The following is a 14,978-nucleotide window of genomic DNA, read 5'->3' as shown; positions in this document are numbered from 1 at the left end:
GCTATACGTTTGCTATGAGCTATCTTCAGATTCCCTCAGATGGATCCTTCAAGTGTTACTTTTTTATTTACATTTTTGTTTCAAGAGGTGTTTCTGTATTTCTTTTGATTTCTTGACCCAGTGCTTGTTCAGAAACATACTGTTTAATTTCTATGTACTTTAGAGTTTTCCTAAATTCCTCTTATGTTTATTCTAGTCATACCATTGTGGTTGGGATACTTGGTACTGCTGTCCGCACTCACATTTTTTAAGACTTGTTTTGTGGCTGCACAAATCCTGTCTGCTGGAGAATGCCCCGTGCAGTGTAGAGCAACGAGTATTTGCCTCTGTGTAATGGACTGTTGTTTGTGTGTCTGTTAGACCAGTAGTTCACATCTGATGTCTCCTTACTGATTGTTCTGACTGCACAACCTACAGATGATTGAAAAGAGATTGAGCTTGTTTTGCTACTCTCTGCTGCAGATTAATTAATACTTGCTATATTTCAGCTCCCATGTCAAGGAAGAGTCATGAATTCTGATATTGAGGATAGTAGGTTACTTGGGTTCATGGTACCCATTAGGTATTTAATGGGCTTGCTAATAAAATGTCAGAGTATTTTATTTAAAATGTATTGGTGTTATTTACTTAATTTAATTCAATACTATTATACCTTAGAATTATTGAATTTAAAAATATAGCCTTAAAATAAGGAAGTATAACATTTAGTAGTAAAGAGGAGTTAAACAGGAAAATATCTTTTTCAATCCATTGTGCTGGAGATCAAGCTTGGAGCTTTATTCATGCTAGAAAAGCACTCTGCCTCTGAGCCGCACTCTGCCACTGAGCCACACTTTTGGCCCTTTTAGCCAAAGTAGTTAAAGTATCAGCACTGCCAGTCAGTAGTGTGATAAGCATATTAATTACTTTCACACAAAATAGCTTAATACCTAATACAGATTTGTGACCATACTGTAGCAGTAACCGTGCATTTTCCTTTCTTTACAGCCTGGGCATGGAAACAGATTCCCAGTACCAACCTACGCCGCCAAGCAGCCTGCGCAGTTCCCGTCAAGGTTGGCAGGAAATGGCTCTAGATGACTTGACCATGTTAAAATTCAGGAGTCAATGCCTTACAGTTTCCCATTTAATGTTGACTTAGGGCAAGGTGTTTAAGTAATTTGGATAGAACAGAATTTGTAAGGGAAGCTTTTAAAGAACTTTTATATGAATATTGTTATATTTCTACAACACCAGGAAGAAATCCTGAGGAAATCTGAGTCAGACTGTTGCCATACAGATAATTCAGAATCAAGGGCCTTTAAAACACTGAGTGTAGGAAAGTAGATGGCTTGTGCCTGCTTGTGCACACGGACTAGCTAGAGAAACTAGATGGTAGGATGCATGTGCTTAGATTGGACAGACTGAGGAGGCAGGGAACTGTGCAGCCAGGGCCGCAAGCAGAAGGACATTTAGAGACGACCAAGTTACAGATGAACCTACTTGTCCTGATGGCAAGTGAGGAACTGGGGGTAGGGAGAGAGGAGCTTTCAAGGAGCTCGGAGGACAGACGAGGCAAAATTAGAGTTCTAGCCAGGGGAAGTCCCAAGACAAACTTCCCAGGCTTTGTTTGGGGACAGAGGGCCAGAGATGTTCTATACTCGATTGATTTCTACACAGAAGAGCCAGGATGCAAGTATAGAAATCTTGACTAAAACTAAATCATACACCATGAACAGAACCAGAGATTTTTTTTTTTTTTTTTTTTTTTTTAGTTAACAATCATCAGACATTGGCTTTAAAATAACTGATCATGTTAGTGGTCCAGATTGAGAATTTCAGCATGGTTCTGTACCATTAACATGATTAGAATTATTTTAAAGCCAGTGTCTGATAGGATTTATAGATGGTTGTGAGCCACCATCCTGATGCTGGGAAGTGAAACTAGGTCTTCTGAAAGAGCAGCAATTGTTCTTAACTGTTGAGCCTTCTCTCCAGCCCCACCCAACATCTACCCATAATTTTTTAAATTAAAAAAAAATGAAGTCCAATGAAGTAAAGCAGTAGTAAAATGAAAAATATTTACCAGCTGAGGAACGGGATCGCCCCTCCCCCAGTAACTTGCAGCTGCCTATAGCTCCTCAGAGAGGGGCTAGGTACCATGAATTCTTCCAGCATGAATGAGAGGATGCTGATGGGATGGGTTTATTCTTTTTGTAAATAATAATAATAATTTATTTATTCACTTTACAACCCAATACCAGAAACCCCTCATGCAAATCCCTCCCCCCATTCCACTTCCCCTTCTCTTTTGAAGCCAGACAAGGCAGTGCATTTAGGGGCAAGGGATCCACAGGCAGGCAACAGGCTTAGGGACAAGTCCTGCTCTAGTTGTTGGGGGCCCGCATAAAGACCAAGCTGCTTATCTGCTGCATATGTGCAGGGGGCCCGGGTCCAGGGGATGGGTCCATTCTTGATTAGCTCTTTTCAGGATAACCTCCAGGTGTGCAAGCTCTTATGTGTAAGAGCCGCGTTATATCCAGGAGACAAGATCTTACAGCGTGTCTCCAGCTCTCAGGCTCTTTCATAGATGCCCCTCCCACTCAGAGCTGAGTGCTCAGGGGTCACGTTATCTCCGCATTCTGGCCAATCATGGCTATTTGCATTCAGTAGTCCTCACTGACAGCAAAGTTTTCTGACCAAGGCTGAGAGCAGCATGTGGGAATAGACATAACTCTGGTGTGCAGTTTGAGTGTGACCATTTAACAGAATCAATTTAGGCAGCAGTTTCCCCGTTAGGGCCCCTCACTCCCCCAGACAAAGTCTGACTAGGTTTGGAGTGGGAGACATGTGAGCTCTGTCTGTTTAGAAAGCAGTTGATAGATGTGGCACCATTGCTTCAGCAGGCACCTCTTGCCCTGCAGGTTTATATTGTGCCATTGCAGGGTCCCTGGGTGGGAAGGACTGTTGATGACTTTTCTGTGCCAGTAGTCCACAAAACACACTCCGGCAGAAACCAGAGTTACCTACAGGAATGAAGGTTCCAGCTCTGGTCCAGCTAGTTTACCTGTGGTCTGTAACCTCAGTGTGTGATGTCTTCACCTATAGGGTTTTACTAGTTAGTTCTGGTCGGCAAGCAAGAGCAGTGGCAGTAACTTAGATCGCCTTGAAGGCCTTTTAGGCCTCCCTGACCAAGAGTTCATAGTGGGTAGCCTACCCTTGGCAGTGGAGTGTTTTTATTTAATAACTGTGGGTTTTAGCAACAGTATGATCCATCATGCCAGGGTACTTCCATTCAAACTATTTTTTTTTTATTATAATTTTAAGTTAGCTAAAAAGTAAAGTGTCCTTAGGGTTCTTTTTATCCACCCATAATTTTGATTAACTCTTTCCATTGATCCCTTCCTCTGCCCTTACCCTCTACTGAACCTTTCCATCTCTAGTTTTTCCCTGCTTCTGCTTTTATGTCACATATGCATACCATCTGAATTATGTCGCATGTGCTCTATCATCTCCATTATGTCACAGTGCTCTATCATCTCCATTATGTCACATGTGCTCTATCATCTCTATTATATCTCAGTGCTCACCATCTCCATTATGTCATATGTGCTCTATCATCGCTGTTATGTCACAGTGCTCTATCATCTCCATTATGTCACATGTGCTCTATCATCGCTGTTATGTCACAGTGCTCACTATCTCCATTATGTCACATGTGCTCTATCATCTCCAGTGTGTCACACATGCTCACCATCTCTTTTATGTCACACATGCTCTACCGTCTCCATTACATCACATGTCTTTATGTACATCTCTACTCCACGCTGTGCCCAATAAAATATTATTTACCTTAGATTTTTATCCCTTCCTGTCTTCCTCCCTGCCCCCCTTCCCTATTTGGTTTTCTTGCTTTCTTTCTCTTTTTCTTTCTCCCTCCTTTATTATTATTTTTTATGGTACTAAGAATAGAACTCAGAGCTTCTATATTAATTAAATAAGTGTTCTACATTCAAGCTATATCCCAAGCTCCCATTTACTTTAGATTTTGAATTGGTTTTATAATTTTGAGACTTTAATTGTTATCATTTTTACTTTCCCTTCCCTCCTTTCAAACCCTCCTATGCACTCCTGTCCACACTCTTTTCTTAAACTCATGATCTCTTTTTCTTTCATTGCTGTTCCATGTGTGTATGTGTTTATCTATCTATACCTAAATACGTAAGTTCAATCTGTTACTTGTGTGTATGTTTTCTGGGCTGACCATTTGTGGTGTTGGATAACCAACTCCTGTATCCTTCCCTGGGGAAGACTGTTTCTGAGCATTCTTCTAGTTGCCTAAAGTTCTTTATCTGATGGTCTCATGAGGCTCCCCTTTCATGTAGCATGTATATGGATGTCATCCTTATTCAGGTTATATTTAGGCAGTCAGGTTGATCAGACTTCATAGATGTAGCTTCTAACATTTATAGGAGACACAGTCTCACAACAAACTCCTAATTCCAATGCCATGACACTTTAATACAACTCCTTATGTTGTAGTGACCCCCACTCATAAAATTATTTTTGTTACTACCTCATAACTATAATTTTACCACTGCTATGAATCATAATATAAATATCTGTATCTTCCAGTGGTCTTAGGTGACCCTGTGAAAAGGTCATTTCAAACCCGAGGGGTCACAGGCCACAGGTTAAGAACCGTGGCTCTAGCTCTTCCATTCTGTCTGCTTCCGCCTCTACAGTGATTCCTGAGCCTTGGTGCAGGAGTTGTGTTGTAAATGAATCAGTTGGGCATCGCGTGGAGCTTGTTCTCCATGTTTCCACGTCAGTGTGGCTTTCTGTAAAGGTCTCTGTGTGGTGCCAGGGCATCTTTCTTTGATGAAGGGTGAGGACTACAGTATCAGTGGGTGTAAGGACAGATATTTAGAATGTTGTTAGGGCTTGTACTAGTTGAATAAAATGTCATTTGGGCTTCATACCCACTCTGAAGGATGGAAATCATACCTATACTGGAAACCTAGTCAGCTACCCATGGCTAGGAAAGTCATGGATCTTGGAGGGGAATCCTGTTTCTTTTTAATGATTGAAACCAAGCCTCTGTTTCAAGTCAGCTACAGAAAGCCTGCAGACGAGTGCTTTTTTTCTGTGTGTAGTTAATTTTAATTGTTCACTCTTAGAGAATTCCAGACATCTGTACAGTCTATTTGGATCATAGTGGCCCCCCCCCCCACCCCCAGCTCCTCTAGATCTCTAAAACCACGCCTCCCCTCCTCCCTCATGTCTTCTTCCCAGAGTCATCTGGCTCAGTCACTGGCTGCTTTGTGCACTTAGGTCCAGGGCTATCCCTTGCAATGTGGCTGTCTCTTGCAGCATGGCTGTCCCTTGCAGTGGCTGTCCATACATCTCCATAGCGTGACAGACTTGCTCACCCACTTCTGTCCTCATGTGTCCTTTACAATCTGACTTGATCATTCAGTGGGCTTTCCTTTTACACACAAAAACTGCAACCTTCTTACTTCATCGCTTATGGAGTGACGTGAGTATCAGGTAGTGACAAAGGCTGGCAGAGAGCTCAGGAGGTAACGTTTTTGCCAGGTGGGCAGGAAGGACCTAAGCTCAGATCCCTAGCATCCACTCATAAGTCTGGTAGGATCCAGTGCCTGCAACCTCAGCACTGGGGAAGTGGGCACAGACAGTGAGCTCAGAAGCTCACTGCCAGCCTGCTACGCCAACCTGTGGGTGTCAGAGTCAAAAATAAGGGTGAGAGCAACTGAAGAAGACACCTAACTTTGACCTCTGGTCTTCATATGCACAGATATGACTGAGTCCTTTTAGCCATTGACTTCCATATAGACCGTAATCTCAGAGCATACAGTAGAAAGAGCCCTTAGCTGTCATCAGAGAGGTTGAGGATGGTGTCGTGCCAAGCTTGGCATGAATCCAGCCATATTCCATTCAGTTCACACACTCTAACTTATTTTTTTCCCCTCACAGGCCACCTCCACCACAACCGAAAATATCTTCTCAGGGAAACTTGATTCCGGCTCGGCCCGCTCCTGCACCTCCTTTATATAGCTCCCTCACCTGATAGTAGAATATTAGAATCTTATTTTTTAAATGTCTTCAGGGAACTGAGCAAATGTTTGTTGTTTTTTTTTTTCCTGATGTTTTCTTGAAAAGCCTTTCTCTTCCAACCATGAATGAACACAAACCACCACAAAACAAGCTTTATTAACACAGGAGCCTAGTGGGGATTGCGAAACACAGGAATGTGCAGGCGCTCCGGGGGGTGTAAAGTGAACGTTTCCATCGTTAGAATGTTTTCTCTGGCCATTTGTGGATTTAATGCACTTGACGTGGATTAAGTTATTCTGAGCATGTTACTGTAATGATTCTCAAATTAACTGTATTAGTGTAAGCTTTGTCACTATGCGCTAAACGTAATCCTGACTTTTTGACCCCAGTTACCATTAATAGTTTCTGGTTGACCATTTGAACATGTATTAACTTAGGAAGACTAATTGCCAATAACGTCTGCATTTTCATCTTGCATGGATTAACAGCCATTTATATGGACTTATGTCTCTTAATGCACAAAGAAGCAGATATCTCGAAGGAGCTTACACAAGAACCACAATTACTAGATCATGATATACTTGGAAAGTGTGAAATATGGTGTGTACTCAGTTATTGGCTTCCATTTTTTATGATCTTTCAACTATAACAATTATGATAGAAATCGATTTAACACAATCAGTTATGGGCTTCCATTTTCAAATATCTTTTCAACTGTAATGACTATGACAGGAACTGATTCAACTCTCAATTTTCTTTATGCATCATGGTAAAGCATTGCAGCAGTGTTGTTTTGTTTGAAGTGCACACTCTATGGTACGAGGTGTTTAGTATACCCAAGCAGATAGGTGTCGATCGAACAGGAGCAGGGAGAATACTTCCAACAGTTGAGGTGTTACCAAACCACTTGAGAATTCATGAGCACTTTAACTCTAAACTCTGAATTTCAAAGCTTGATGTGAAGTCCTCTAGAATGTTTACATTTACTAAGGTGTGCTGGGTCCTGTCTCTTTTGACTAATATTTTCGTAAACATTAGGCTGGAGAAAGGAAGGAAGCAGTGGTTTCCTTAGATAACTACAGAATTATACTGGTCTCTGGGATTACTCTCTCAGCTGTATTAAAATGAATTTGTACTTTGAAAGGAATGATATTGACACTAAAATTTTAAACATTTAAATTTTTTCATAATCTTTCATAAAGAAGTTTAATAATAGGTATATTAACTGAATTTCATTAGTTTTTTAAAATAATATTGTTTGTGTATATATACATATTAAAATAAAAACATTTACAACAAATAAAATACTTGAAATTCTTGTTTTGTCGTCCTCTTTATAAATACATAACTATTTGGGTTCTTCTTAATTTCAGTGTTAGGGCTTTTGGCAAATGTGACTGCACTTAAGGAAAACACATTAAAAGATAGACTGTTCATTTTTTTTTTTTTTTCAGGATACTCAAGTACTTTAGCAGTTGGGTGTGTACTAACACTGGTGAACCAGCCCTAGTGAGAAATATGGCGGTGTTGAAGGCCACAAGCCCTCAGAAATACTAAGGAGAAAGTAGTTTACTGACAGGACTCTTGACTTAAGAAGCATGTGACTAGGGCGCTGCCATTCCAGCTAGGACAAAGGCTAAAATGTAGGTTCTTATGTCAAGGATCTGCCATTGCTGTATAAATTAACCATTCTGGTAAGCTCCTAAAAAAGGAAGGTATATGAATTTTAACTGAAGTGCCACGGAGAACCAGGTTGGAAGGAAGCCTGGCGGTCCATGGGAGCAGTGTGCCTGTGGAAATGTAGACCCCAAGGAAGAAAATCAGTTTAGGCTTTCTTGAAAAATTTGTCCACGCATCTTAAAATGCAGTCGTAGTTTAGCCTTAGAAAGAGTATAAACGTATGTGTGTACTTTTTTGACCTGAGCGCCCTCGCAGCCTCTCCAGTACTGCGCATGCGGGTTTCATTGCGAAGCAGCCTGGCTCTGTTAGAGCTGGGGTAGGTGGTGGAGGGGGAGGATGGAGGCGGGGTAGGGGGTTAGGGCGCTCCAAGGACGTGGCCCACGGTGGCCCCTGGCACGTGCCCCACAGCCCCGCGCAACGGCTTTACAACTGTCTAGGTACTCCAGGAGACGCCATGCTGGGCGCCATGCTGCACACACTGCTGCTGCTGCTGCTGGCCGAGCTGGGGGCCTTGCTGGCATCAGGACCCGGTGAGCGCTCCGCAAGGCGGGTTCTCTGAGATTGGGGGCACTTTTCTTGTAGGTCTGTCGTGCACATCATAAAGCTCAAAAAATGGACCCCAAAAGAACACTTCCCAACAGCTTCTGGAAACCACTTAAACTAAAAAAACAAATACCCAGTTTCCACAAGATAACTTTACTAACACGATGTACATGCAATAATAGTTCTTCTAGAAATAGGAAAGAAAAGACATTAAGCCACAAACCCCCAGGCTCAGAGAAAATGCAGCGGTGCGTGGAAGCTGGGAAGGGGCAGAATCTTGCTTAAGTTTTGGAATCAAGTAGGGCTCGGCTACTTGACAGGCAATGATCAAGCTGTTGTGAGTCCAACTGTCCAGCAGGTGCCAGTCCAACGCTTGCCTCTAGCTCTGAGGTCTGCTAATTTGTTGAAGCTGTGGAATGCATCTTTTGAAAGGTGAAGAAGGCATGGTTGGGGCTCTGAGTGTTCTCTTCCTGGTTTATTAGAAGTAAAGAATAAAGAATGTATAGCAACATCTAAAATATCAGCCTCATATCCTTTAGGTGTTAACACGCTTCAAAACTAAGAACCGTTCTTGGGGGGGGGGGGGGAGTAGAAAGTTGGCGTCGCTTTGCATTTTGTGGATCTCCTGAACCTGTGCTTCAATAAAGGACAACTAGGTTGTGTAGCTACTGCTTCCAGTCTTGTGCTGCAGGCTTGAGTAGAAGTGCAAGAAGGAGAACTTTAGAAGCCTTTTCAAGTAGTTGTGAGCTCTCTGCTTACTACACTCACACTGGACAAACGGAAAAAGAATAGTTGCAACGTAGAATTCAAAAACATACCAGCGCCGAAACACACCAGCGCCGGGCGTGGTGGCGCACGACTTTAATCCCAGCACTCGGGAGGCAGAGGCAGGTGGACTTCTGAGTTCCAGGTCTGCCTGGTCTACAAAGTGAGTTCCAGGACAGCCAGGGCTATACAGAGAAACCCTGACTCGAAAAACAAAACAAAACAACAACAAACAAAACAAAACAAAAACACACCAGCAAGCTTTACTATTCTTTATTTTTAATTAAAATATATCACTAATTCTTTTCCATTTCCTCCCTCTAATCTGTCCACCCCAACTCCCTTGCCTTTTTATTTAATATATACTAAATCTCTCTCTCGATATCTATATCTATATCTACATAGATATAGATATGTATATACCAGCAAACTTCATGAAATTCAATTGGATATAAATATTGAATTTTGATTATTTTATGTATGCATATTTTAATATTTTAATCTATTATCTTTAATTTTTAAAACTGTGGGAAATACAAAAAATTGCCAACAGCTTTTAAAAGATTTTTTTAAAAATTTAAACTTTATTTTCCGTATATGGGTATTTTGCCTGCCTACAAGTCTGTGTACCACTTGTGGGCCTGGTGTGCTTAGAGGTCAAAAGAGGGTGAATCAGAGAAGGTTCTCTAGAACTGGGGTCACAGGCAGTAGTGAGCCACCCTGTGGATACTGGGAATTGAACCCTGGTCCTCTGGAAGAACAAACAGCCAATGCTCTTAACCTCTAAGCCATTTCTCCAGTTCCTCAAACTTTTTTTTTTTTTTTGAAAGAAAAATCATCAGAGTTCACATTTCAAGGTAGTTTCAGATTCATAGCAAAACTGAGCAGTAACCAGTGTTTGTATATAGCGCCTGCTCTCTATCCTCCCATGAGGGTCAACAGCTGATGTTGCAGAGATGCATCCGTTCCAGGGATAGACCCGATTGCACTTGGGTTCCGTATGTTCTGTGTTCTGCCCAGAGATGCCCATCCCTTCAGTACCATGCAGAGTAGTCTCACTGACCCGAGAATCCTCCGTGCTCCCTCACTCACCCCACCATCCCTAAATGACTACCATTTGTGGTCTGCTTTCTCCAGTTGTATAATTGGGATCATGCACCACACGGCCTTTTTAATAGTGGTGAAGACAGCCACCATCCACATGCTTGCTCAGGTTGTGTGTGAACACAGTTTCCATGACTTCAATGGCTACCTGGTGTCACTACGATGATAAGAGGACACAGCGATGCCTCATTGTTTTAATTTACAATCTCCTAACGGCACAAGCTGTTGAGATCTGGACATTTGGCTCTGAGCCTAGCCTTTGACATTCATCCATCTCTTCAGCTCTGTGTGGAAATCTTTTCATAGGCTTACTTTCTCTTTAGTTTCTTTTTTCAAGTTATTCCTCAATTTTAAAATTTGTATTGTGTGCCACTATTTAAAAAAAAACTTTGTATGTTTTAGGTAATCACCTTTTATCAAGTGTGCTTTATTTTTAACCTTTTTATATGGGTGTATATGTATGGTGTGTGTGTGTGTATGTATGTGTCTAGTGTATGCATGTATGTGTAGTATATGTGTGCATGTTTGTATATTGTGTATGTGTGCATGTGTGTGTAGTGTGCATTTGTGTATAGTGTGTGTATAGTATGTGTATTATATGTATGTGTATATGTGTGTATAGTCTGTATATGTATGCAGTGTGTGTATGTGTGCATGTGTGTGTAGTGTGTGCATGTGCGTGTAGTGTGTGCATGATCAAAGGACAGAAACCTCAGATGTCAGTTCTTTCCTTCCATTTTATTTAAAGATGTTCCCTGTTTTTTACTCTTCATAAGCCAGGCTAGCTGGCTCTGGGACCTCTGGAGATCGTCTCCAAATCTGGTCTATGAAGGATCACTGGAATTGCAGGTGTGTCTTCCCATACCCATCTTTAGTTGGCTTCTGGAGATTAGAACTCAGGTCCTTATTCTTGTGCAATGGATGATGGGTGTTTTCACTGAGCCATCTCCCCAGTCCAGATCTGCTTTATGAAGGACATTTGTCCTCTTAGCCTTTGCCCTTTCTTCTCAGTCGCTTGGCTTTATCTTTCTCTTTGAGAGTATAAGTTTTCTTTTGTACTCTTTATTATTTTATTATATTAAAATAATTCTAATTCTGTTTTTAAAAAATGTTTTAGAGAACATATGTTGCTATTTACTGTAGCAGCAATGTTACAGTAGACTTCTTAAAATTCTTCCTCCAGGGTAATTAAACATTTTATACATACTGACAAAACATCTGCCTATCTTGCTCTCACCGCAGCCGAAGGACACACCAGCCTAGTTTCTGCTTCCTCTCTGTACTTAGATTTTTGAGATTCCTGCCTGTGACAGGACTCTGTGTGACTCTCCTCAGCCCCTGTTGTTGGTAAACCTGAAGCAGGGGCTTCTCCAACACTGGTGTGTGGCACACTGCCAAGATGGCTCCACTGTGGTGTGTCAATATGATTTCGTTCACTGTTGAACACTCTACTATGTGGATGGACCACATGCTATGTGTATAGCACATTTTATTAAAAATCCCCAGAGTTTGCATTTGGGTTGTGTTAAGCCTATCTGAAAATTTTAATTAAGAAGAATTTAGGTGTAAGAACATTGCTTATCCTTGTTCAGAGGGTCTTCTAGAGTCCATAATTTTCTCTGTACGTTTCTTAATTTTCTTATTCTTAGGTCTTGGCACAGGTTGTTGTTGTTTGTTTGTTTGTTTTTTGGTTGGTCACTTTCATGAATGGGATCCTTTAAAGAAAATTGTTCATTACTGGCACTAATGAAGCAATACGTTGGTTTTATGCTTGCTCACTGTCCTTCTGCTCATGATCCTCTTTTGTTGTTATTGTGGATTATCGTACCATCTTCTATACATGTCCTAGTTCCTCAGTTCCAGGCTGAGGCAGATCCGTAACCAGTAGGTGTGACCGAGGTATAACTGCTTTAGCTCCTACCTTTACTAGTGCCGTCAGTAAGGGCTTCCACTGAGCAGACGTCTCTTATACAGACAGAGCATCTTCGTGACGATACAGTTCCTAGTTGAAACATCTTTTTTTTTTTTAGCTTATCATCCCAAAGGGGTCGGGGTGTGGGTGCCATGGCACATGCAGGGACAATGTGAGAAGACAACATTGCGGAGTTGGTTCTCTCCTTCCACCTTTATGTGGGTCAGGGCAGGGCCTGGAAGCACCTTTGCCTGTTGAACCATCTTGCCTGTCCAAGTGTTTGGTTACCATGTGGTCATCTAAAAGAATCAAGCCCAGGGGTCTATCGTGCTGGAATCTAATGTTTATCTGGGAAGAGCATTAAAAGCATGGTTTCCTTTTCTTTGTCTGCACTTTTAGCACTTTTTTGTGTATGATAGATTGGAGGAGTACTTTTTTTTCCCCTCACTTTAAACTGCTGTAGGAATTCTTGGGATAAATTCTTCTTGGCCAAGCTTTAACATTTTGATATATCGATTAAAGTCAAACTTATTAATATTTTACTTAGAATTTTTAAATTAAGATTATAAGTAGGTAAGCACATTCAACTCCCTCATACAGGCCTTAGCTTTATTGTGAAAATTATATTAGATATGTGAGACAAATATGACTTACTTTATGTCTTTTTTTCAGAAGATGCTGTATTCTTTAATTCAGCTAATATATAAAACTACTCAAGGCCTTTGGATCCTCTGCCTTTCTGTATCTTCCTTTGGGTCCTTCTTCCTGTTTGTTCTTTTCTTTTCATGTTGATTTATCAGTTCTTCCTCCTGGGCCATTTTTTATAGTTCCATTGCTTTTTTCAAATTTTTTTAATTTAAAGTCATCATAGAATTCTCCTACGGTCTTCTGTAAAAATTCTTGCTAAAGGATTAGGAAAATGGTCAGTACCTAAGCGTGCTTCCTCTGCAAGCTTGAGGGTCTGGGTCAGCCCCTCAGTACTTATGTTAAGAGAGATCCAGATGCTGCTACCGGCACCTGTGACGCCCGTGCTGGGGTGCGGCTTAGGGGGAGAGGTTCTGAGATGGAGGGAATTCTGGGGCTTGCTGGCTAGCTAGCCTTAGCCATAAAATAAATGGTAAGCTCCAGCTCCAGCCAGAGACTGTCTCAAGGGAAAAGGCAGAGAGAGAGAGAGAGAGATACAGAGAGAGAGAGAGACAGAGAGAGACAGAGAGAGACAGAGAGAGACAGAGAGAGACAGAGAGAAACAGAGAGAGACAGAGAGAAACAGAGACAGAGAGACAGAGACAGATAGAGACAGAGACAGAGAGACAAAGTGACAAAGACAGAGAGAGAGAAATAGGGAAGGTTACCAATGACCTCCTCTAGTCTCTACATACCACACATGTGTGCACACATGCATGAAGCTATTAAAGTGAACTTCACATAATAAACTTAACTATTTGAAAGTAAACAAAGGCAGTTAGTGAATTCCATCCCCTTTTCTTGATGCTGCAGTGACCCTTAAAGTCACCAAAGTTTATTGTCTCACTAGTATTTCTAATTCACTAACTGAGAACTCTCAGACTTCCCATGAGAAACAAACACATTCTTGTTACGTGAGACCACAGGAGTTCCAGGGGTTTATGTATTACTGTCACAGGGTTTCTTATCCTAAAGAGATTGGTGCCATGGTGTGCCACCGTCACCAGGTTAAAATATGTGTGTGTGGCCTGAATGCTGGACAGTGAGGGATAGGTAGCAGGTCACAAGGAAATTGACACCTGTTGAGGAGACTAGGGTCTGTGTTAGGATGTTGCCAAGTAGTCTCCGCTAAAACACGAATATATATATCAGGCTCTGTTTCACAAGATCCATCCATGTTCCATCCACGATCCAAGATTGGCCACCACTCAAAAGAAAGACATTATCTTCAGAACTAATTAGCTAGACCCATTAGCAATAAAGACAATGAGCTCGTAAGTATGGGTCCTTCCAGAATTTTAAGTGGTGACAGATTCCAGATCCCGAATAGTGATTGGCTGAAGGTCAGTTAAAAAAAAAAAAAACAAACAAACCTCAATAGGATAGCATTATTCTTGGCATGCCTCCATTTAATGATTTTATTTGTGTTCAAGAGAATTGTTCAGTCTGCTGCCATGCCTGACATCCCGAGTTTGACCCTTGGGACTCAGTCACAGTTGGAGAGAACTGACTACAACAAGCCATCTCCTGACCTCCTTAGATACACTCTGTCACATGTCTGTCCTTCACATGCATACAGAGAGACATACAGAGACATAGACACACACATAAAATAAAGAGAAATTAAGACAACATTAAAAAAATCAAATATGATCAAAGTATGCTACATGCATATATATATATATATATATATAAACTACTATCATCAAATCTATTACTTTGAACAGTTAATTAAGAACACAGACAGGAAGCAGCACAGGTCCCCAGCTTTCCTCAGCTTTTCTTTTGTGAGTTCCTTTAAGCATTGCATATAGGACCGACGCCACACTGTACCACGTCAGTTATTCCTGACATTGCTGAGACAGTGTTCAGAAACTTCTCATGGGAAGAAGAAATCATTTTTGTTCTCAGTTTCAAGCGACTTCAGTCCCGTAGCTTTTGTAAGCTTTCTAGACATTCTGACTGGGTTTGTAAGGATGCAAGTGGGTTTTGGAGGCTGCTCTCTCTGCTCGCCGTCAAGAGGTTGGGTGACAGTGGTTGTTTGCACGATCTTTATTGTCAATGCATCAGGCTTCTCGATGTGTGTTCTCATGTGTGCCTCAAAAGCTGTGCAAAAACAATGTGTGCAAGCTGTGCATGGACATTTGTGTGTTTGTGGAGAGTCTCTATTGAGTTTTTACGAATTCAAAAGGAATGGTGGACACTGGTTTCCCACAGCGGTGCGTGTGTACCA

General features: G+C 41.5%; 2 protein-coding genes across 10 annotated transcripts in view; both read left to right on the top strand.

Moving 5' to 3' along the window:
- Adam9 (a disintegrin and metallopeptidase domain 9 (meltrin gamma)) overlaps positions 1 to 7,376 on the top strand; it is a 67,430-nt gene extending 60,054 nt beyond the window's left edge. For all 3 annotated transcript variants that reach the window (XM_006508986.4, NM_007404.2, NM_001270996.1), the window contains 2 exons: positions 988 to 1,055; positions 5,977 to 7,376. In XM_006508986.4, the coding sequence (XP_006509049.1) occupies positions 988 to 1,055; positions 5,977 to 6,070 (162 nt within the window). In that variant the 3' untranslated portion in view covers positions 6,071 to 7,376. The remainder of the gene's footprint in view (positions 1 to 987; positions 1,056 to 5,976) is intronic.
- A 692-nt stretch (positions 7,377 to 8,068) lies between these two features.
- The window catches only part of Adam32 (a disintegrin and metallopeptidase domain 32), a 112,776-nt gene continuing 105,866 nt past the window's right edge, over positions 8,069 to 14,978 (top strand). For 2 of the 7 annotated variants that reach the window (XR_378789.2, XR_378788.2), the window contains exon 1: positions 8,070 to 8,267. Coding sequence is in view for 5 of the 7 variants with exons in the window: in XM_006509165.3 (XP_006509228.1) it covers positions 8,192 to 8,267 (76 nt within the window). In the remaining 2 variants the exon portion in view is untranslated. Of the gene's footprint in view, positions 8,268 to 14,978 lie in introns of all 7 variants that reach the window. The other 5 variants (XM_006509162.3, XM_006509164.3, NM_001293693.1 and 2 more) reach the window with 3 other exon arrangements.

Source organism: Mus musculus, chromosome 8 (genome assembly GCF_000001635.26).
Source record: "Mus musculus strain C57BL/6J chromosome 8, GRCm38.p6 C57BL/6J".
In the NCBI taxonomy this organism is placed as follows: domain Eukaryota; kingdom Metazoa; phylum Chordata; class Mammalia; order Rodentia; family Muridae; genus Mus; species Mus musculus.
The sequence above is the reverse complement of the archived record's forward strand: the minus strand, read 5'-3'. Positions and strand labels throughout refer to the sequence as shown.